Source organism: Octopus bimaculoides, chromosome 2 (genome assembly GCF_046866305.1).
Source record: "Octopus bimaculoides isolate indiv1 chromosome 2, ASM4686630v1, whole genome shotgun sequence".
NCBI classification, from domain to species: Eukaryota; Metazoa; Mollusca; class Cephalopoda; order Octopoda; family Octopodidae; genus Octopus; species Octopus bimaculoides.
In genome coordinates, this window is record NC_142929.1 from 70,740,782 (window position 1) to 70,766,889 (window position 26,108).

Genomic DNA, 26,108 nt, shown 5'->3' on the forward strand with positions numbered 1-26,108 from the left:
TGTGAGTCGATTTGGTAGACGGAAACTGAAAGAAGCCAATCGTATATATGTATGTGTGTGTATATGTTTGTGTGTCTGTGTTTGTCCCCCTAACATCTCATGACAACGAATGGTGGTGTGTGTATGTCCTTGTAACTGATATATATATATATGATATATATATGATATATATGTATATCATATATAGATGATATATAAATATATGTATATGATATGTATATAATATATATGATATAGATGATTTATATACATGTATATGATATATATAATATATATATATATATGATATATATATATATATAATGTTGTAGGAGAGAAATGTGTTCGCATGGATGATGGTACGCTTGCACTAAATGAGGCTGCAAAGAAAGAGGTCTGGAGATGCCACTACGATAGATTGCTTAATAAAGAGAATGAATGGGAGAAAGAGAGCCTGCCGTATGTCGACCCAACAGAGGGACCAGCTATCTGAGTTGACAGTACCAGGGTAGATAAAGCAATTAAGAGTATGAAGACAGGGAAAGCCCCTGGCCCATCAGGAATCACTGCAGAGATGATCAAAATATCTGGCAGTGTTGGCTACAGCCTAGTCACCCGTATTACGAACCAGGTGATACACGAACGAGTCATACCCAATGATTGGTGTAGCAGCACCATAGTAAACTGCTACAAAGGTAAAGGTGACGCTTTAGATACTAATAATTACAGAGGCATCAAGCTGTTAGATCAGGTTATGAAAGTTACGGAGAGGGTCATAGCCCAACTAATTAGGGAGCGAATCAATTTAGATGAGATGCAGTTTGGGTTCGTGCCAGGTAAAAGCACCACTGATGCCATATTTCTAGTGAGACAGCTGCAGGAGAAATATCTAGCCAAGGATAAACCTCTGTATTTGGCCTTCGTTGACATGGAGAAAGCCTTTGACAGGGTCCCCCGATCCCTTATCTGGTGGTCAATGAGGAAACTTGGGATAGAAGAATGGTTAGTGAGAGCTGTGAGAGCCATGTACAGAGATGCTGTCAGTAAGGTGAGGGTTGGAAATGAGTACAGTAATGAATTCCGGGTAGAGGTAGGGGTCCACCAAGGTTCCGTCCTCAGCCCCCTCCTATTTATCATAGTCCTCCAGGCAATCACAGAGGAATTCAAGACAGGTTGCCCCTGGGAGCTCCTCTATGCTGATGACCTTGCATTAATTGCGCAATCACTATCAGAACTAGAGGAGAAGTTTAAGGTGTGGAAGCAAGGGCCTTAGAGTCAACCTAGCAAAAACCAAAATCCTAATAAGTAGGAAGGTAGATAAAACACAAACCCCTTCAGGTAGATGGCCCTGCTCAGTATGCAGTAAAGGAGTAGGTAGTAACTCTATAAGATGTACCCGGTGCAAGCTATGGACACATAAGAGGTGCAGCAATATCAAAGGCAGATTAACTACGAAGTTAGTTTTTGTATGTGGCAGATGTTCAGGTGTAATAAACACTGTAAACAAACAGGAAACAACTTCTGTCACATTCCAGGGAGAAAAACTAGAGGTAGTCGATAGCTTCCGCTATTTGGGTGACCAAGTTAGTAGTGGGGGTGGGTGCGCTGAAAGTGTAACTGCTAGAATAAGAATAGCCTGGGCCAAGTTTAGAGAGCTCTTACCTCTGCTGGCGACAAAGGGACTCTCACTCAGAGTAAAAGGCAGACTGTATGACGCATGTGTACGAACAGCCATGCTACATGGCAGTGAAACATGGGCTGTGACTACTGAGGACATGCGTAAGCTCGCAAGGAATGAAGCCAGTATGCTCCGCTGGATGTGTAATGTAAATGTGCATACCTGTCAGAGTGTAAGTATCTTGAGAGAAAAGCTGAACATAAGAAGCATCAGTAGTGGTGTGCAAGAGAGATGATTGCGCTGGTTTGGACATGTGGTGAGAATGAATGAGGATAGCTGAGTGAAAAAGTCCCACTCCCTAACAGTTGAGGGAACCCATGGAAGAGGTAGGCCCAGGAAGACCTGGGCTGAGGTGGTGAGGCAAGACCTTCGTATATTGGGCCTCACCGAGGCGATGACTACTGACCGAGACCTTTGGAAATGTGCTGTGCGTGAGAAGACCCGGCAAGCCAAGTAAGATCGTTGCCAGGGCCCCTGGACTGGCTCTTGTGTGGGTGGCACATAAGATGTACCATCCTGAGCGTGACCGTTGCCAGTACCGCCTGACTGGCCTTGTAGGGTTTTCGAGCGAAATCGTTGCCAGTGCCCCTGGACTGGCTCTTGTGCGGGTGGCACATAAAAGACACCATTTCGAGCGTGGCCATTTTCGTGCGGGTGACACGTAAAAGCACCCACTACACTCTCTGAGTGGTTGGCGTTAGGAAGGGCATCCAGCTGTAGAAACTCTGCCAAATTAGATTGAAGCCTGGTGTTGCCATCCGGTTTCACCAGTCCTCAGTCAAATCGTCCAACCCATGCTAGCATGGAAAGCGGACGTTAAACGATGATGATGATGATGATGATATATGTATATGATATATATATAATAAATATATATATGTATAGACCAGCTGGCCCATGACAAATCTGACAAAAGGGGGGATCCGAAGAACTACCAGCTCACGAACTGCATCTGAAAGTTGGCGCGTCAATCATGCTGCTAAGGAATTTAGATGCTCCAATATTGTGCAATGATATGCGGATGATTATCAAAAAATTGTGCTCCCGAGCTCTGTAGGCAACAATCTTGAATGAACCGGCTGCTGGCTAAGACATACTTATAACTCCCATGTCCCTTACCCACTCCGATATGACCTACAAGTTTAAACAGATGCAATTTCCCATCAAACTCTGCTTTCCCATGACAATCAACAAGGCGCAGGGACAATCGTGCAAGCGGTTGGTTTGAATCTGACAGAGCAAGTATTCTCACACGCACAACTGTACGTTGGCTGTCCCCATGGTCTTTCTATTTGTGCACCCGAGGAAAGGACGAAGAATGTTGTCTACCAAGAGGCACTCCAATGATAACAACAGCAACTTCAACTGCTCCAATTTCAACTGCTCCAATTTCAACTGCTCCAATTTCAACTCTGCAATTTTTTCATCGTCCTGCCAGCCCACGTAAGTCCAATCTTGCTTTGCTCTCCTTACTAACTCACCATGACAATCTTTATTTTTCTACCAAGATCCATCCCCCAAACACCACTTGGTATCCACTTCTTCCTCTTTTTTATGTCTTCGTTTTTTTCTTCGAGTCGTTCTCTGACCGGGTGAAACCAGGCTCAGCTGCTAGTATATATATATATATATATATATATATATATAAGATTCCTGTACTTCATTTTAGTAACTCTGCCAAAATAGCACAAATCTTGTTTTGTTTTTTTTCAACTTCGTACATCTAACACCTCTTTTCACTATTCTATCTATTTCATTACCCATGTAAACATAGTTTAAACAAAGTTTCGTCTTTCATGCTGTCATGTTTTAAAAACAAGCCGAAGTTTCTTTCATGTGCATTTACTATCATCACTTATTCATTTATTCAATTTTGTCACAGATTTCTCTAATTTTATCACAGATTGGCTGACAGAAAATTCTAAAATTTTTCAGTTATATTTCACTGTTATCAGCATTTGCTGTTTCATTAAATTAGCAAATTCAGGATCAGGGCTAAATGGATGCCCAGAAGACAACCAGCATAGAGAAGGGTCTGGAAGCTTAAATATTCTGTGAATGGACAGAGATTTAGAGATGTATTACTCAAAGCTTTTGATGAAATAGAGGGGGATATAGCTTCACATGATGTGGAAGACAACTGGAAGTTTCTACAGGACAACCTGCTGAGAGCAACTGACCAGATCTGTGGATGGTGCAAAGTCCCCTTCTTGACCCAAGGTAACATGGTGGTGGAACAATGTTGTTGACAGGGCCATTGGGGAAAAGAAACAGGCTTGGAACAACTGGAAGAACAGTGGTATCAGGGAATTGTATCAGACTGCCAGAAGGGAAGCTAGGAGACAGGTTTATTTAGGCAGAGGGGAAGTAGATAAGAAATACCAAAGACTTGAGGTATTTCATGTTGCAAGACAGTGTGTGAGAGAGAATCATGATGTCATAGGAGAGAAATGTGTCTGCATGGATGATGGTTCGCTTGCATTAAACAAGGCTGCAAAGAGAGAGGTTTGGAGACACTACTATGAAAGGTTGCTAAATAAAGAGAATGAATGGGAGAAAGAGAGTCTGCCGAATACCAACCCAACAGAGGGACCAGCTATCCGAATTGACAGTACCTTGGTAGATAAAGCAATTAAGGGTATGAAGACAGGGAAAGCCCCCGGCCCATCAGGAATCACCACAGAGATGCTCAAAATATCTGGCGATGTTGGCTATAGCCTAGTCACCTGTATAGTCAACCAGGTGATACATGAAGGAGTCATACCCAATGACTGGTGTAGCAGTATCATAGTCAACGGCTACATAGGTAAAGGTATTGTGAACTTCTTTCTGTCAGTAATTTATTATTGTTGCTGTTGTTTGCGAATAGCAATTGAAAACTTACAGTGAAAACAATAGCGATTGAACTTAAAGGGAAAGCAATAGCATTTGAAGAATGAAAGTGAAAACAATAGAGATTGAGTGAGATATAGAGAGGGGGGGAGCAAGAGAGAGCTAGATAGTTAGAAAAATAAGATAGGTATAGATAGATAAGATATATAGATAGATAGATAGATATAGACGTCACTGACACTAGAAAACTGGAAGTAAATGCTTTTAAAAACTTTCAAACACGTGAATGTGTAATATAAAAAGCAATATTTTTTCTTTTTAATTTGAAAAAATCAAATGGAGAGCCTGAAATGTGTCCGAGGTCAAATTATTCATGCATTAGAAGTATGGAAGCAATTGGTGAAACTGTTTTTGTGTGAGAAGCAAATACACATCTTTATTTTATATATTAGATGAGATTGTGATAATTTTTTTGAGCAATAGATGTAAGGGAGACAATCAATTTCTGAAAGTTACTTTGCAAATAGTTATCTCCCTTCTCCACATAACCCAGAAATAGGTGCTGTAACTTATTAACCAGAAATAGGAGCCTGTAACTCATTATGTGATAGATTTTTAAGAGACAAAAACCACCCCTGGATCGTAAGCAACGTATGCTCCTAGTTTGGAGAAAATCAATTGAAAAATATGGCCATTATAATATTTTACACATACACACACGCACACACCTACACACAGAGAACGGGATTTATATTTTAGATACATAGCATTGAAACCAGCCATATATGACCCAAATATTCTATCTGCTTAGTATTTAAACTGGACAGATCTGGCCTCTCACACCTGCCCAACTATGTCATTCAAAAAATTAACAATTACATCATCAGAATATCAGATATGAGATAATATACAATTTAAGACAATGTGAATAAATATGCCTGACATTTGACAGAGTAATCTGAATACTAAAAGGTTAACACAAAATTGAAGAAAGCACTCACTACTTTTCAATAGAGTATCATATTTTTATTTGTAAAGGAAAGGTTGACAATGTCCTCAAAGTTTCAGCTTATTGTCAGTAGACAGCGACAGTTTACACATAGACATGTGTACATAGATGTACACACACAATTTCTCATAATTTTTCCATTTCTTTTTCCATGCTGGTATGGAATAAATGAAACTTTATTCAGGCACAATTCTTACATCCACATGCTCTTCCTGTTGCTAGCCCTTACTTTCAGTTTTTATCTACCAAATCCACTCAAGACAACTTGCCCAAGGTGCCATGCAGTGAGATCAAATCTGAAACCACATGGTTGGGAAGCAAACCCCTTAACTACACAACAATGCCTGTGCACACATACACACACACAGACAAATACTTTAAATAATTGACATTAGAATTTACATAAATACAGTCATTAGCTTACAGTTATTTCAACTAAGAAAGCAACAGAGATAAGATTTAGTAATAGGTGCTGCTATAAGTTCTCATAGCCTGGTTAAGTTGTACGCTAATGAGTATAATTACATATTTCTTGTTCTGATGTCATTTATTATTTGATATTTTGCCCTATATGATACGAGTCTGGACGATATATTGATATGAGCCTGGATGAGAGGATAAAAGTCACACTGCTTTGAAATAGGAGCTTTGTAGAAAACAGTATAATTACAAGTATACTAAGTTTCAACAACCAGTTACTCATTTTGCTATGATATAGCAGAAAGAATATGTGTGTGTGTGTCTCTGTGAGTGTTTATTATAACTATGTATGTATGCATTATAAAGCATGTTTATGTACGTGTCTGTGTGTGTTATAAAGTGTATTTATGCACGTGTGTATGTATATAGATATATACACATAAAGTATGTACATATGTATGTATATATATATATATATATATATATATATATAAACAAACACTCACACACACACACGTTTGTGTGTGTAAATATATATAAACAAATTATACTTTGTTTCCTCAGTAGATAGGATATCAATCCATGAAGGATTTCTTAAAAAAAAAAAACACACTGACAGACAACTATTATCAGATGTTTTTTTAGCTACCAGGTAGTATTGATAGTAATGTTGTAACTTATAACCTTTCATTCTATCAATCAAGGTTTACATAACCTAACGAAGACATTTTAATCACAGTCTGAAGTTAAAAATGATACAAGAACTTACCGGTACTGCTCTTGCTCCACAGGAGGTGAAGGTGGAATGTCTGTGTTTGAGGAGACGCTGGATAGAAGAAGAATAGATGTTTGGTTTGAACATAACAGGAACATGAAGGTTTTTATCAAATAAATCTTTAATCATTTAAAATATCTAAGTTTTTCTCAGTAGTGTGGGTTTTTAAAATTTTTTTATTTACTTTTTTTTTTGCACAACACACTGTTGGCAGAGGAAGTCACAAAACACAAATTTTGTGCCTTGCACTACACAAAACACCACTGAAAGTGTAAGTACTACAAATCATTGAAAAAATATACAACCACATTAGCCTAGCTCATACTATTTCATTTAGCAGAATGCAAAGATTCATACAAGAATGCAGAATTTCCATTTACATCTCAATGGTAGTTAAAACTTGCTAAGACTTATTATTTTTAACTTTGTAATTAAGACTAATACACTATTATTAATGTAACATACATGCATATCAATTCAGATTCCCTTATATATGTGCATGTGCATACACACACAAATAAGCAAGAGGAGGAGGCAGGGCAAATGGACTGGAATGAAATATCTCCACCCTGCAAAACAATGCAGTTATGCTTAAGAACATGAGGAATAAGGAATTTTTGCAGGAATAGTTAGCAAACAGAGTATTAAAAAAGGAAAAGGAAAAAAAAAATTGAAACAATTAATTCAAAATGATTATGGCTGTTAAGAAAAGCAGATAAATATACACAAATGTACATAAAACTAAAACTCTCAGGACTGGAAATGCAATTTACATACACACACACATGCATGTGTATTTACATACACAGAGATGAGTGTGTGTGTGTGTGTGCATATGTATATAGATATCTACATGTGTGTGTGTGTGTGTGTGTGTGTGTGTGTGTGTGTGTGTGTGTGTGTGTGTGTATATATACATATTATATATTCTTAGTATATATTCTTAGTATCCAACAGATCATAATGTAAACCTTGTATTGTCCTTTTTCATGCCCTGATGATTTTCCTCCCAAGGTATTTTGAAATGCAAAATTATATATTTATATATGTTTTGTAGTTTAAATTGGATGCGAAATGAAACAATTGTAGGTGAAGATGTTAACTAATTCATAAATTAATTTGTATCCATTAGATCTCTCCATTTTCAAACTGAATAATAAAATGTGATATTTTATGATATTTCATATAATATATTCATTGAAGAAATATCTCTTCAAAATACAATATATTAAACCAGTGTATCTTAGATAAAAAAAATATCCCTATAAGAGGTCTACATATCCTCACTTATGTAAACCTCCTTTATTACTTAAAAAAAGGGTGTGAACCTTCTGTCCGGCATTCGTCATGATAGATCGCTGACCACTACATTTATATTTTTTTTCTCCTTGTTTCTCTCCTTATTTCTTTCTGTGTTCCTTTCAGTTGAAGAGCGTAGCTCGAAACGTCAAAGACTTTCTCTATTCCCGAGCTTTAAACTAATACATCCATTTGTTGTTTACACCACCTGTCCTTGTCTGTTGTTTTTTTCGCAAATTCTCCCATATATCTTTGTGTGTGTGTGAAATAAATACCACAAGACATCTTGCTTGACTTTCTAACAGTTCCCCCAACCCACCATCCAAGATTGGTATTTTATCACATATTTCAAAAGGATGAAAAGCAAAGTTGGCTTCAGTGGGATTTAAAAAATATTTTTTTTAAATATAATTAAACAACAAAAGATTCTAAAGCATATTTCAAAATATTAGCAAATTGAGAAACAAATTAATTCAGTTCACATCTATTTATTTAGCATTTATTTATTTAGCATTTATTTATTTAGCATCTATTCACTTAGCATTTATTTCCAGATGAAAGCACAAAAGTTAAGTAGAGTTGTCAGGCATATTAGTTCAAGGATTGGAATTAGAAACTAGAAAACAGCATTAACTTAGTATATTTCCTTTTCACATTATAAAATAAATAAAAGGAGAAATAAGCAGAAATGGCAATGACAGCAAAAATAAGAATTGAAAATTGAGCTGGGTAAACAAATAACAGCGCAGAGTAATGGACTAGGTTATCATAATGATCATTAATATAAATGCACCACAAAACACCAACATAATAGGAGAGAGATCATCATGCTACAACAGATCACCACTTTGAGGTGTAGGCAGGTACCACCTAACTTAACATCATCGCCTGGTCTTTAAGTGCCTTTAGGAAAATTAATTCCATTGTAAGCATTCAAACCTGCCCCCACCCAATTCCCTTCCCATGTTTTTTTTTCCTTTTGGCACACAATGACTTGTATATGTTCTGAGTGGACATCAGTTGCATCAATCTGAGGAAGTCAATAATGGTCATGTTCATTGCCCCCCGTTACTCAACCTAAGTTTTGGGAAATTATCTAAATACAAATTCAGTGTATTTTTTATTATCTATGTAGTTTAAAACAAGAATAACGTAAAATTTACTTTGAAAAAAAATCATGCACAAGGTCTATGCATGCTAGCTACATGTATATATGCATACACATATATGCACAGACCTTGCAGATAATATCAACCTAAAGGATATGTTTATGAAATTTTGGATTAAAAATTCCATCAATATACATTATTAGCAGATTAAGAAAGTAAAACTACAAACTACATGCAGACAAATTCTTAGTTTTTAGATTAAGTTACTTTCTCCAAATAGAATATATATATAGTTGAAAAAAGATTAGAGATCTATACAAATCAAATTTTTACATATAAAAGATAGATGTGGAAATAGCACAGAAGTAAATCTAAGACATTTCAATTTAAGAAGGAATTTCATAAAAATGATTTTTAAAATTATATTAAGAAAATATTACCAGTCTTGATGATGAATGTCATCTTATCAAATATCAGTAAAAATCTATAAAAATTTGAAGTAAAAACAGTTTATCTTTTGTCTAGGGTCAAAACATGTCTAGAGATTTTTCACTGAAGTCTTCTTTGAATGTAGTTTGGTATAGAGTTCAAAGTGTTAGAGGGTAAGAGAAGGGGTGTAGTTGTCTATTGTCTAAAAGAAATTTATGTGGGTTCCTGCCAAGGGGGTGACTTAAAAGCATTTATTGAATGGGTTTTATGTCCATCTGTGTGTGTGTGTGTGTGTGTGTGTGTGTGTGTGTGTGTGTGTGTGTGTGTGTGTGTGTGTGTGTGTGTGTGTTGTGTTGTGTTGAATGTCCTTTCAATATGTTTGGAATGTGACCAGCTGTGTGTCGATGGGTGAGTATGTTGTGATGAATAAAGAATTAGGATTTTCCTTTGGGTTAGATGTATTCTTTTGAGTGTCTCCACCTGTGTGTGTGGTCACCAGCTCTGTGTGTGTGTGTGGGTGTGTTTGTGCATGTGTGTGAATGTGTTTTTTGCAATGTTTTCTTTTGTGTGTGTGTATGTGTGTGTGTGTGTATGTTTGTGTGTGTGTCTATATCTCTGTTGAGATGTTTTGGAAGAATAACGTAATAACCTAACGATATGTCTTTTTTACTCCTCTGACAAGATTTTGCCCAATAAAATGTTTTAATTACTGGAATTTAATTCTTTTGGAGAAAATCGAAACAGCTGTAAGTGAACGTGTTAAATTTTTGTTGTTAATAAATTATATTAACGCTACTTCTCCATTTTCTAGATTTTAGTGTGTGTGTGTGTGTGTGTGTGTGTGTGTGTGGTGTGTGTGTGTGTGTGTGTGTGTATGTGTGTGTGTGTGTGTGTATCAGGTCATCCCATAAGTTCTGTACGATTTTATCTTTTTTAAAATTGAATGAAATTTAATAGCATTTTAGAATGTCTAATGGAATTTAAAATTATTTTTATGCATTTGTGTACATTTAAACTAATCAAATATTATTTTACAGAATAATAGAATTAAAATTTCTTTGATTAAAACCTTTTCTAACATGGAAGTATCCAAAGAGCATTTGAGGCACATAATGCTTTATGAGTACAAAAAAGGAAACTCTGCAGCCGGAGCGACTTGAAGCATACACTCAGTTTATGGGAAAGAATGCTTGAATGAAAGAACTTGCAGAAGATGGTTTGCAAAATACAGAAGTGGAGATTTCAGCCTTGAAGATGAAGATCGAACAGGACGTCCAGTTGAATTTAATGATAAGCTCCTTGAGGCATTACTTGAAGAAAATCCTGCATTATCAGTTGAAGAATTGGCAATAATGCTTTGTTCAAACCAGACAACTGTTCATCGTCTTCTTCAACAACTTGAAAAGATTCCTAAACTTGGAAAACGGGTGCCTCATGAATTGTCCAAAAGCAACTGCAAACCCGAGTTGATATCTGCTCTTCTCTCCATTCTCGCAAACTCATTTCACCCTTTTTGAATAGACTTGTGACTGGTGACGAAAAATGGATCTTCTATCGAAATGTTAAACGCTGTAAACAGTGACTTGGTAAAAGGGAAAAGGCTCAACCACAACTGTGAAGGGAGCTTCATGGAAAAAAGGTTCTTATCTCTATCTGGTGGAATTGCAAAGGAGTAATTCACTTTGAATTGCTACCACCTAATGCAACAATCAATGCTCAATTCTACTGTCAGCAATTAGAGCGTTTGAACCAAGATTTGAAGAAAAAAAGACCCGCTTTAGTGAATCAAAAAGGAGTGATGTTTCATCAGGACAATGCGTGACCCCACACTGCAAAGGTCACATCATAGAAGATCAAAGAGCTTGGCTGGGAAAAATTTCCTCATCTACCTTATTCTCCCGACCTTGCTCCTTCAGACTAGCATTTGTTTCATAGTTTACAGAATCATTTGGGGGACATAACTTTTGCATGCCAGGAAGAGGTCGAAACTGACATTTCAGAGTTTTTCGCTTTGAAACCAAAAGAGTTTTACATTGATGGGATTAAAAAGCTTGTAAATAGATGGAAGGAAGTCATAGATAATCAGGGAAAGTACATTGATGATTAAATTTCAATTAAATATAATATTTGATCACTTGTTTTCTTTATTCAAAATTCAGACAGAACTTATGGGATGACCTGATAGATATCTCTCTATATAGATTTTTGAGCCAAGGAAGAAGATATCATCATCACCATCAATTTGCCATTATAATTATCATAGGTGTCATCATCATTTCATTTCATATATACAACTTGGTATTCTCAGATTCAATTTTCTTTTGCTATTTCTTTACCACTATCTCAGTTCCGTTTTAGTGACAGGTATTTCATCATCAGCCCTTACCAGTTTAGTCAATTACTTTTCTTAATTCACTTAACCCTGTAGCATTTAAACATGCCATATCTGGTCGAAATGTTCTACCCGTTTTATGTTCAAACAGGCCAGATCTGGTCTCTCACACCTATCTTGCAATATCATTCTAAAAAGCACTTCATCATCAAAATCCCAAAGCTTCAAGATAATGCAGGATATTTAAAACATTGTCGAGCAATAAGTATTACTTTTGACAGAGTAATCTGAATGACAAAGGGTTAAACTCAGTTTGTAACAGGTCACACTCAACCCTTTTCACTTTAACCCTTAATGTGCGGGAACTGAGTGTACTTGGTTCCATGCACTCAAGACACAGGAATGGAGTTAACTCACTTTTAATAGTCAAGTACTTTCTGGAATCCTCCACAGTTCATATGATGCAGTACTCACATTTTATTACTGGCCAATGGAAAGAGGCTGCAAGAACTTGACTTGCATATGATTAGAATGTTACATCACCAGCAAAAATTTAATCAGTGCAGTGAGGGTTAATCACAGCAGATCCTCTTCCATCACTGCTACCCAAGTTTACCTGCAACATTTCAGATACATGCAACCCAGTTTGGGGAATGGCATAACTTTAGAGTACAAATGGTTTTATAATTCTTGGATGAGTAAAAAATAAAAGTGATTTTGACAAGATTTGAACTCAGAAATCAGAAATATCAAACGAAATTTAAATGCTAGTCTAACTACCTCACCTTCCACAAATAATAACATTTATATCATTTATTGATATCTCTTTGTGTATATTGCCCAAAATCTCACCAGCATTACTCAATGGTTCATTGGGGGTGGAGAGTAGACATCTATATAATTAACTTATTATTGCACTGCTTTTTTTCCCTCCTAAATTTGGGTTCTTCAAATTAAGAAAAAAATGTTTGAAATGGAACTGAATAAAAATCATTTAGTATTGAAAGATAAAGTATAGAAATTTCAGGTTTCTGTAGCAGTGCATATCATCATATCTAAATAAGAAAACCATGATGCAAACAGAGAAATCATACAATTCAACAAGCAAAACATTCTGCAAAAAATGAATGAGTGGAAGAATAGAGGGAAGCTTTTAGCAAGGCAGCAAGTAATACAGAAAATTGGTAAAATGTTGCTGGACAAAATACAAATCAATAATGAATTAAATATTAAGCAAAATCACACACTTCAAATAATAATGATCATTGTCATCATCATCATCATCATCATCATTTTAACCCTTTAGCATTTAAACTGACCATATCTGGCCCAAATATTCTTTCCAATTTATAACCAGATCCAACCAGTCACATCTACCCAACAATGTCATTCTAAAAATAAACTGTCATATCATTGAAATCTTAAAGCTATGAGATAATGCATGAGTGACAGAGCAACAAGAATGCTAAAGGGTTAACATCTATTTTTCCATGCTTGCATGGCTCGGATGTAGTTTATCAACACAGATTTTCTTTGGCTAGATGCCCTTCTTGCTGCCAACCCTCACCTGTTTCCAAGCAAGGTAATATTTCCTGCTGGCCAGATGTGATTGCGCAAAATATTAGAAATAAACAATACTGCTTGTATAACAGTGACACTCATTTACAACTATCAGGTAATGTCAAAACAAGGAGACACATCCTCACATACGCAAGTATGTATATATATATGACAGGCTTCTTTCAATTTGCACCAACCAAATCCACTTGCAAGGCTTTTCTCAATCTGGGGTATTAATAGAAGACAGTTGAAGATTCCATGCAGTGGGAGTTAACCCAAAACTATATGGTTGAGAAGCAAACTTCGCAACCTCACAACCAGGCTGGCGCCCATTATAAAATTTGTATATCCTTCGTATATATTCATTCATCTATGAGTTCTTTGTACCCCGTGGAAGAGAATTAAAAGTACAGAGAAAGAGAAAGACAGAGACAGGGAGCACAATGTAGCATTAACATTAAATAAGCAATTGGTAATGAAAATAATTTCATTAATATGAATGGTAGGTGAAAACCAAGAACAAATACAGAAGCATGAATTGCAAGGCTCAGCAGAGCAAGTATTATTATCTGGAAGATAACATAATGTGGGAGAATATATAAAAGAAAAGAGTATGCATTGATACATGATGAAACATAATGCTATTAAATAGCAATAACCATGCTTCAGATATATTTTGTTGGTTACAAATAATACTAACAAGGTCAAATGTCACACGGTCCAGTATTTATGTTTCTCATTCCATCCACTTTCTTTTTTTTTTTTTTTGGTTTCTTTTCTTGAAGTTGTGTAGTCATAATTTGTGTCTTTGTAAATTAAAATCTTCCTGATTGTATGCAAAACAATTTGTGCAAATGTAATAAATAAATCTAATGCATTTTCTTCTGTCCTTTCAGAAATGTGTTTATAAACATCTCAAAATTTGGCATCCAACCTTCCAGTTTTCCCAATCTTGTCTATATTTTTTAGCCTTAAATTTCACTTATTTTCAACATTTACCACTTGTTAAGTGATGCTGAAGCCTTTTGATACCAAAACACCCAAGACCGACTCTGATCCTATTGCTGTAAATTTCTTCTTTAAACTGATCTAAATTAAAATCCCCTGCCAAAATTTCATGTTATGTTCCAAACATCAGATTAATAATGACACAGTTTCAAACTTGAAACAAAGACAGTGTATTTCAACCATTTGGAAACTACTAATCTGATGTTTGAAATATAACATAAAAATATGTGTGTTTGTGTGTGTGTGTAATAATCATTATTTTCATGTCCCCTTTTCCATGCTCACATAGATCATACAATTTGTTGGAGTAGATTTTCTATAGCTGGATGTTTCTCCTGTTGCCATCCCTCAGTTTCCTATCAAAAACCAACCTTCAATGGTCTCCAAGTAAGGTAATATTTCCCCAAAGCCAAACATGTTTTCACAGAAGATTGGAAATGATGGACACAACTTGTATGACAGTGATGCTCATTTTACAACCATCCCACAATATCAAGACAAGGAGACATTAATACAAACACACACACACACACACAGGTCTCTTTCAGTTTCCATCAACCAAATCTACTCACCAATCATTGGTCAGCTGGGGTCAATCTACAACATTATACCATTGCAAAATATCACTGCCAACTGAGATATACGAACCAATCTATGGCTTACAAGCAATCTGTTAAAAATTAATATAATTCTCGGGTCCTATAACAAATCCTTTGCTCTTTTCGTTGTATGGGGACATCTTTCATCCATCACACTTACCTTTGAACTATCTTTGAAGCTTTTCCCACCACCATCAAAGATAAAACACGCATATATAAAATGGGAGGTTGAACTTATATTATATTGGTGAGTATGACTCAAATGAAATTGTCTAGATTCTTTACTATTTACTCACAACAAAAATAAAGTTAATTGCTTCTAGTGGGTCTGATGCTGAACTAACTAGGTATGACAAGCAGCTACAATATTTATACTAGACAAACAACTACAATATTTTACATTAGTGGACTCAAAGTCTAATACCTTCTTCAATCTACATCAATGACTATCATGCAAGCTACACTATTCATTGTGGCCATTGAAACTATTATTAAGATGGCAATATTTTTAATATCATAATACAAAAGTGTCATAGAATATATTTCTACTTTGAACAGGATTCCATTTTCTCAAAGATGCATTTTGCTACATCTATTTATGTTTGTATGAAGCTGAAATATCATCTACTTAATTCCATAGTTTTCATAACCTACCATTTAGTAAATCAAAATAAATTGCGGTTCTAATTAACAATCAATAACTTAACACTCTTTTCTTTAGACCGTAATCAGTAGACACCTACTTCCACCTTGGAAGAGGTGAGGGTGTTGTTATCAGTCAAGAGGCAAGACTGCCAATGTTATCTATACACATGTATGCAGGCCTGGATAAGATTCTTTTTGAGGATGACTAGCAGTTGCTCAAGCATGCAAGTCTCACCACCACCATGCCAACAATGTTTAACCAATGGAAAGCAACTACCCCACATGACTATGTAAAATACACATACTATGAACAATAGTACTTTTCATGTAATTCATATCAAATGTCAAATTAGACACCTGGATTCTCATTTCCAGATTGGCGATCTTTCTTTTAAGGACTATGTATGACAAACATATGTGAAGAACTTGCCACCATTAAATAGAATTGTTTACTCAAATACAAAATCCTGGTTTTATAGCACCTATACCATAGATTCACTTTTAATGAAATAATTTCATTCTGTGGACAGTTCCATGCTTAGGAAATTGTATTTTTTCTGGATGTAAATAAGTCAGATACACTACATCATTACCATTTAATGTTTAGCTTTCATGCTGACATGGACTGGACTGATTTATTATCATCATCATCTTCATCATTTTATAATGTTCACTTTTCTATGCTTCCATGGGTCAGTCAGAACTCATTGTGACAGATTTTCTATGGGCAGATGCATTTCCTTTTGCCACTCATCTGTTTCCAAGCAAGGTAATATTACCACTTACCCACACATATTTTCACAGAGAATTGGAAATGAATGACACTGCTTGCATGATGGCAAAATTTATTTACGAGCTGCACAATATCAAGGAAACACACACTAACATATGCACATAGATACATACACACACAATGGTCTTCTTTCAGCTTCCATCTACCAAACTCATTCATACAGCTTTTGTCAGCCTGAAGCTATAGATATGCACCCAAGGCACCACACAGTGATACTGAACCCAAAACCACTATTCCTATTATTACTTATTTAACCTTTAGCACACTGTATGTGCATCATGTCACCATATGAGTTTTCTTCCATGTAGTAACAGGCTAGTGGCAGAGGAAACAATTCTAGAGAAAATGCAGTGTGCTAAAGCTTAAACACAACTACTTTTGTTAATACTTGTGTTCTAGTTTGTTGGGGTTTTTTTTTTCATAAAAAAAACATTAGTAATATCACAAGAGCTTATCAAAACAACTGTTGTCATCAAGATTAAAAGGGAAGGTCAAAAAAGGAATATATTTTGAAGCATATCTGTAATGTAGAAGACATCTAATTTTGTCTAAATGCACCAACAAGATAATCAGGAGAGAAGAACAAGGATGAAATGTATTTCAGGGTAGAAAATATTTCAGCAAAGCTAACAATATTTTGGCCCAAAAATAGGGTGCTGCATGCTTTGGTAAAAAGGAGATTGCTGTGGTTTTCTTCAAGGTAAAAAAAAAAAAATAGCTGAGAGAAAACAGTATTAGTAGAGACATCACCTGTGCCAGAACCCTGGACGTTGAGTACTTGGTGATAGGGGAGCCTCATCATTACCAGTAGTCCAGCTGCACACCAAAACAAAGGATAAGAACAAAACAAGAAGAAAAAAACAATACAGACACAATCACAAATTCAAATTTAAAAAAAACATCAGCCAAAAATGAACAAAAAAAACTAGAGTTAATAGAAACAATCTGAGGTCTTAACAAAAAAAAAATTGATAACAATTTTTTTTCAGTTGTATGCCTGCATCCACAGTTTGTTTAATAATAATAAAGAAATACAAAGCTTCCTAATAGATACAGAAGCAAAACGAACTCTACTATAATTTCAAATAATTTGATTTGAAACATCATCTTATTCAGGTTAAAAATTTGAATTCCAGGCAATACAGTTCAGTTATTAAATTTTTTAGGTTAAAATCATGATTACAGACAACATATCAAGTAATGAATTTTCAAGCTGGAATTATTCCAAGCAACTTGGTAATTAGAAAATTTAGGTTAAAGTAATAATTATCACATATAGAAGCAGCTTATCAGAAAATTTACATTAAAATTCATTCCAAAACCACAAAACCACAACTCTGCTAATAATAAACTTACAGACTGAAATTATTTTTTCCCAACAAAAAATTCAGTTATTAGAATATTGAGATTAAAATTAATGATTTTCTTTTTTTTTTTTTTAAACAATGAAGTATAATCCTTTTAGAAATTTGCAAAAAAAATGAAAACAAGAAAATTTGCCATGAGCCATAAAGAAACAACCATTTATATCACAATTAATAAGGTGAAAGATAATTGCTAAAGTTTGATTATTTTACAAATCAATGTTTGAGACAAAAAAAATGTTTAATGAAAATTAATTTCTGTATTCCAAAATTAATTTTTATGATTATAACAATAGTGCCTAACTGTTTCCACATATACACACACAAATCTTTTTTGACTAAATACAGGGTTAATTACTGTTAAATGAGGGTGTTATACAATTGGATAATTTCCACAGTACATTACTGGTACTTATTTTATCAATCTGAACGATAGAAGGGAAAAAATATAAACCTTAAATTTTAACTTGGAATATTGAATCATCAAAACTAAAATGCTAAAATTTATTAATCCAACTGCCATCAAAACTAAATGCTACTTGTTTAGTCTAGCTGTCATCAAAAGTAAATGCTACATGTTTGGCCCAGCTGCCATAGAAGATAAGTGATACATGGTTGACCCAATTGACATCAAAGGTAAATGCTACACATTTGATCCAGTTGCCATTGAAACTAAATGCTACGTCCAACTGTCATCGAAACCAAATGCTACATGTTTGGCCCAGCTGCCATCAAAACTAAATGCTACATGTTCGGTATAGCAGTTATCAAAACTAAGTACTACATGTTCAACCCAGCAGTTAATATTCTGTGCCATCTCCACTGTTCTTATGTTTCCAGAATAATAAGGTTAAACATTTTTATACAATATGGTTTAAATAACAAAAATAAGTCTATTCATTTGAATTAAATTTTATATTTATCTAAAAACAAATTGTGTATTGAATGTTTCTAAATAATTAATCTTATCTGAGAGTTCAAACTAAATTCAGAAAAAGAAGTTTCATTTTCTAAAGCCAAACAATAGTAGGCTTATGTTTATAAAAAGAGGGAACACAATCTAATATTTTAATGGCACTAATAATCTTTTTGATGCCAAACTGCCTTTGGTTCAATGATATAAACTGCCCCAGGTTCAACAATACAAACTTCAAAGTGATTTAAACTTAAAATTTCCCAGTAAAATTTTATGTTAATTTTTCAAACACCAGGTTAATAAAGACAATGTTGTTTTGGTAAATTTTAAATGATCATATTTACTCACATATAAGTCACACTATTTTATATTTGCTTTTAACTGAAAAAACTGGGGTGTGATTTACTCATAGAGCAAAACTATAAAGGGAAAAAATTTTGAACCAAGATTTAACACTATATAAGGAATATAACACACAAGTGCAGCTTATACACGAGTAAATGCATTAATTGAAAGAGTGTTTCAACAGAAATATGGTACAAAGAAGTTAAAGGTTTCTGTTACGTTGAACTCATTGTTAAAATGTTAAAATTGCTTTGAACGAATTCCATGTAAGTTAAGCTACCTTTATATGGTTAGGAGTTAATACCTACAACGTGAACTTAATGCCTTTGACACCTTCTGTGATAGTATGAGTGATCTATAGACAGTAACAAAGAAAGCCAAATGATGACATGAAATGTTCTCTCATACATATGATGTCTACTGTATAGCAGAAAGAAAAAAAAAAACATTATACCATTTGGTATCAACAATGAAAAATAAAGATGGGTGAAGATTAGAGAAGATAAAGATGATAACCAGCTGGAGATACAATGCAAATTTAAATGGTAAATTCAATACCAGCACCCTAAAAAAGAAGGTAGCTGGCCATTAAAGATGATGTAAGGAGCTTTTTTTTTATTTGTAAATAAAATACATTAGTGAGCAGCTATAAAAGAATAAAAGTTCAACAATAGGTGGAGAAGGGCCACAATTATTTATTAAATAAAAACTCCTGGCCCCATGTCACCTCACACAAAAATGATATGATGACAGATAAAAAATAAAATGAAGATAATGATAATAATAGTGCATTTAGTGATGATGATGATGATGATGGCAGTGACAGCAAGTTGATAGTGATAACCATCATAATAAGGATTTATAGCAACAACGTCGACAACAATGATATCTATGAAGAAGATAGGCATGATGCTACTGATGGTGATGACAACAGTAGCAACGATAGTGGTGGATGTAATGACCAATTTATTTTTCTTTTTAATGGCATTTTCAAGTGAAAATTAGATAATTAAATAACTTAAGTTTCATTCAAAAATTTTTTTCTTTCCTGTTTTTTGTCACAAATAAAAATTTCAATTACAACAAAAGAAGAAAATAATATAAAATTCATGTTTTGAAAATTCCAACTTACACCTCATTACTTTTTAATAAAATGCTTGAGCCTCAAGTGTGCAAGAGTGTGTGCGTGCACACGCATACATTCATGACAATGTTGAATAAACAAAAGTACAGCTTCACTTAATACTATATTTAAATGCAAAATGTGTCCTCATCTAAGAGTAATCAATTAGAAGAATGCTGATAATTAACTATTACTTCTACTACACTAGGAAGAGAATTTAGCAATAAAACTCCAATAAAAGACAAATGTCCAAATTTTGACTAAGAAAAAAATGAAACAAAATCTTGCTTTGTGCTTCCATTAAAAAAAAAAAGAAAGAATTAAAAATCAATACAAAACAGAAACAAACATTAGACATCTACTGAAAGCTTCAGTGACTGAGAGAACAACTTTGATATTAGATTTATTATTAATGATAATGTGTTGGCAAACTGTCATCACTAACTAGCCAAGTCAACTGTGACTGAGCAGACTTATAATCAAAAGTCTCCCAACCAAGACCACCCTGTCTTTTAAGGTGTATCTAGGAAAATGACAACAATGATATCTATGGTGATGGTGACATGTGATCTTTCATTCTTAAAGACAGCAGGGTGAGATTTGGGAAAGATTTGGCTACTATATTTGGCAGTTTGAGCATTCATATAGAAGCTTTCTTATGCTGGCTGCAGTGGAGCTAGGGATTCTAATCTTTTGGGCAGGGTGCACAGCTAGTCTTTGAAGTAAAACACAAAATGTTTTCTGATACAGCCATAAATAAATAGGTCTGAAGATGTAAGAGGAAGATAAACAGAAATGTAAGTGAAAGAGGAGAGGAGAAGGTGGAGAGAGGCAGGCAGGCTCAGCTACCTATGAAGAGTTTTACAGAAAACTATGGAACAATCTTATATAGTAGAGAGAAAGACATTTAAAAGGTTAAGTGCTGGAAAGTGTAAATAATGTGTGAACAGCATGTGCGTGTGTGTGTGTGTGTGTGTGTGTGTGTGTATGAGAGAGTGCATGCGAGAGTGCATTTGTGTGTATGAGAGTACATTTGTGTGAGTGCATTTGTGCATGCATGCATGTGCACATGTGACTGCATGTATATGTGTGCATTTGCATGTGTGAGAGAGTGCAGATGTTCATATATGTCTGCTTTTCCATTCATTTTTACATCTTGTTTTCTATGTTAGCATGGGTCAGATGGGTACATATTACTGAGGTATTGCTTTTACAGCCAGATGTCATCTCTGTAGGTAACCCTTACTCATTTTGCAAATAAGGGAATATTCATTCTACTCATCTTCAAAAATGCAGAACTAGCAGACAGTTTTGCTGACAGGGGAATGCATATTCACCATTCACCATCTCTAGCTCAATGCTTTGTTATGTGAAACATTATTATCATCAACATTGTTTTAATATCCATTTTCCATGCTTGCATGAGTCAGACAGAATTTTATGTGGCAAATTTTCTATAGCTGGGCGTCTTTCCTGTCACCAGCACTCATCTGTTTCCAAGTAAGGTAATATTTCCCCCATTGTCAGACAGGTCTTTACATGAAAGACTGGAAATGCACATCACCACTTGTATGACAGTGGTGCTTGTTTACAACCACCAATGTCAAAACACATACACATAACTGGCTGCTTCTAGTTTCAATCCATTCACAAGGCTATGGCTTAGAAGACACTGCTCCAAGGTAAAATGCAATGGGACTGGACCTGAAACCATGTGGATGGGAAGGAAACTTTTTGACCACACAACCAAGTCTGTGCATGTGTCAAACAACAAATAGTGAAGACAAAGAACTTCTAACAGCGCAAAATGGGGAAAGTTAAATAACATTTATATATTTCAGGCATAAAGGCACATCATCAGAAGTAAACAGAATAAAGTTTAAGTAGATTCAGTCATGATGATAATGGTGGTGGTGGTGGTGGTGGTGGTGGTGGTGTGTGTGTAAAGTAAGAAAGTTTACTTCCAATAACTTACTGATTTTATATAACAACAGAAAACAAGGAAACAAAGCTACAAATTTATGGCAAAATTTTGGTTGTGTCAAGACAAGTATTGAATCCCACATTGATGAGAGCTCATGAAGCTACTATTATATATATATATATATATATATATATATATATATATATATATATATATATATCATCATCATCATCATCATCGTCGTCGTTTAACGTCCGCTTTCCATGCTAGCATGGGTTGGACGATTTGACTGAGGACTGGTGGACCAGGAGGCGACACCAGGCTCCAATCTGATTTGGCAGAGTTTCTACAGCTGGATACCCTTCCTAACGCCAACCACTCAGAGAGTGTAGTGGGTGCTTTTACGTGCCACCGGCACGCGGGCCAGTCAGGCGAGTACTGGCAACGGCCACGCTCAAAATGGTGTATTTTACATGCCACCTGCACAAGAGCCAGTCCAGGGGCACTGGCAACGATCTCGCTCGGATGTCTTACTGGCAAAGGCCATGCTACTTTACAAAGTAGTATTGACTCAATTGTATTAAATCCAAGTTCAACTAAACACAGCATACTAAGATATAATGAAATGGCAATTATCTTAATGATTGTATCATTAGTAGCTGCAGAGTGAGTGCTCAATATGATATTTGCAATATAAACAATATAGATCTGATCAATTGTGCCTTGACAGAAACTATTCAAACAAAGAAAGTGTCAATTCAAGTATGAACTATAGAAGCATCAGACACATTTGCTTTTGCTATACCACAGAAATCAAAATATCTCAAGAGGATGTAAATAGTGATTACTCAAAATTAGTTAACTATTTCTCGATATAAATACATCTCTAATTAGTAAAGCAACTGATGGATTTAAAATTTAGCTCAGTAACATTCAAGATTATGGTGATAATTAGTAAAAATTAGTTTAACTGAAATTCAGGTTTTAATTAAGTTTAGGTTTATGTTGATTTAAAATGTTATTAAATCCAGCTCTTAGTTGATAGTAAAATAAGACATTTATAATTTAGTTAGGTAAAGCTCAACTCAAGTTTAAGTTGATAAATTAGTAAAATTATTGATGCATTTAATGTTCAAATTAAAAATTGATCAAAATTTTTGGCTTAATCAATACATTCTGCAATTACAATTTATTACATAAACATCTCGTTATTAATTTGACAAGTCAGTGCTAAAATATTTTACGTTTAAAGTGTTTCACTATTTAATGGTAACATTTTACTGTATGCAAGCCTTATCAATTTAGATCACCATTAGATAAAATAACTACCTGAAATATCCTGATGTATGCAAAGTCATTTGGAAAATGGATTATTTGGTTAGGAAAAGGAAAAATGGAGTGGGGAAGAAATCATCATCATCATCATTACTGTCTTGAGTGCTAGGAATCATAAGGCTGGCTTCCCCAGTTTCAATGGTGCATAAGTGACAACATTCACTCTGTCAGTCCATAACAGGGTTATTCATTTATAGCTGAGTTTCACTTGTTAAGGTCATCTCTACAGATTTTCTATAGAATTTTATTATGACATTTTGTATGTAAGACACCTGATGTAAACAACAAGAAGGAGATACTACAAAGTATATCAAACGTTTTTATAAGTCAGTACTGTGTTCTATGTTCCAACCCAGTATTGGCTTATAAAAACATTCAATATACCTTGTAGTATATTACAGCTGCATAATGAGATACAGTGTCCCTACAGGTCATTAATTATAACTGAGTGAACTGGTGCAATGTGAAATGAAATGTTTTGCTCAAGAACAGCTCGGTCCAAGAATCAAAACTACAATCTTGTGACTGTAAGTGCAAGACCCTAACTACGATGCTACACGTCTTCAGTAGGAAAGAATGGAATAAAGGGAAAAGGTGCGACAAAAATTACATACATGAAAAACATCTTACTTGTTCTTTTTTTTAATAACCAGATTTAATGAACAGGACAATGCAAAACTTATAACAATTAATTACCGAAGGTAATCAGAACTTGGCTACTCAGAAGCCTAATAAAACAAATGAAAGCCACACATTTGTAATAGTGTAGAGTAGTAGGGAAACGATAATGCTAATTATGAGAAAGAGGTCAGCTGTAAGCAACTCAACCAATCGTTGTGTGTAACAGATCTGGCCCATTATATCATCATTATCTAATATCTGCTCCTCCATGCTGACAGGAGTTGGATGATCCAATATGATCAAATGAATTGAGGTACTGCATCATGTTACACTACCTGTTTTGGTAAGGCTACTATGGCGGGATGCTCTTCTTAATGCCAACCATTTTACACAGTGTACCAGGTGCTTTTTTTGCATGGCACCAGCACTTGTGAGGTTGCCTTGCAACTTGCAAGATTAAAGAACTTGATGGGAGAGAGTGAGTGAAGATTTTAGGTGATAAAAGAAGGTGAAATATAATGAGAGGGGTCAACTTATAATAAGGAGAGAATAACAAAATAGTTACTCATGGTAGTGGGGGTGGGGTTACTGAAGGAACAGGGGAAAGGGAAGGGATTAATGTTGGAGTAGTAAGAGTGATGAGGTGGGGTTGTATTGAAGGAGTCCAGGGTTATCCCACATTATGAAGGCAAGTACAAGTGTAAGATGAAAGATGTGGAGAGGAAGGGAGCATGAGAGACAGAAAATAGATGAGAGTAGCAAGGATCCAGAGGGAGTCAGTGACGATGACAATAATGAATACATTAATAATAATTATTTCTCAATTAGGCACAAGGCCAGCAATTTTATGGGATGGGAGTTAACCAATTAATTTGATTCCAGTACTTGATTGGTACTTTATTTTATTGATTGTTTATTGATTTTGAAAGTGATAAAAAGCAAAGTAGATGCCAACAGTATTTGAACTCAATAATAATAATCCTTTCTACTAAAGGCACAAGGCCTGAAATTTAGTGGTGGGGAGGGGAGTAGTCGATTACATTGACCCTAGTGTTTCACTAGTACTTAATTTATCAACCTCGAAAGGATGAAAGGTAAATTCGACTTTGGCAGAATGTAAAGATGGATGAAATGCAGCTAAGCATTTTGCCCGAGATGTTAACGAGTCTGCCAGCTTGCTGCCTTAATAATGATTACTTCTGATATAGTTTCAGGGCCAAAAGTTTTCAGGGAAAAGGTTTAGTCAATTATATCATCCCCATTTCTTGACTGGTACTTCGATTTTATTACAGCAACATGGCAGGATTTGAACTCAGAATATAAATAACTGAAACTAGATACTGTAATGTTCTAACAAGTTTGCCAATCCACCACAACAACAATAATAACGATAATAATAATGATAATGGTTTTAAATTTTGGCACAAGGCCAGCAAGTTTGTGGGAGGGAGCAAGTCAGTTACACATACCCCAGTGCTCAACTGGTACTTATTTTTTCGTCCCCGAAAGGATGAAAGGCAAAGTTGACCTTGGCAGAATTTGAACTCAGAACATAAAACTGGAAAAATGCTGCTAAGTATTTTGTCCAGCTTGCCGTCTTATTATTATTATTATTATTATTATTATTATTATTAGCAGCAGCAGCAGTAGTACTAGTAACAACAATAATTCTAATTTTTGGCACAAGGCCAGCAATTCTGAATGGAAGGGGCAAGTTGATTATATTAACCCCAATGCTCAGCTGGTACTTGTTTTATTGACCCCAAAAGGATGATCTGAAATTAGAACACAGAGCCAGAAGAAATGGTGCTAAGCATTTTGTCCAGCACAGTAATGATTCTGCCAGTTCACTGCCTAAATAATAATAATAATAATAATAATAATAATAATAATAATAATAGTTTCAAATTTTGGCACATGACCAGCAAGTTCAGTGGGGGGGGGGTTGATTAAATTGACCCCAGTGCACAACTGGTACTTATTTTATCAACCTCAGAAGGATGAAAGGCAAAG

At 35.0% G+C, this 26,108-nt stretch overlaps 1 protein-coding gene across 13 annotated transcripts in view; it reads right to left on the reverse strand.

The window, feature by feature from the left end:
* The window catches only part of LOC106875929 (protein FAM13A), a 288,030-nt gene that overhangs the window by 45,706 nt on the left and 216,216 nt on the right, over positions 1-26,108 (reverse strand). For 7 of the 13 annotated variants that reach the window (XM_089346973.1, XM_052978233.2, XM_089346974.1 and 4 more), the window contains one exon: positions 6,688-6,744. In XM_089346973.1, coding sequence (XP_089203099.1) covers positions 6,688-6,744 — 57 coding nt within the window. Of the gene's footprint in view, positions 1-6,687; positions 6,745-17,217; positions 17,284-26,108 lie in introns of all 13 variants that reach the window. The other 6 variants (XM_089346968.1, XM_052978225.2, XM_089346972.1 and 3 more) reach the window with 1 other exon arrangement.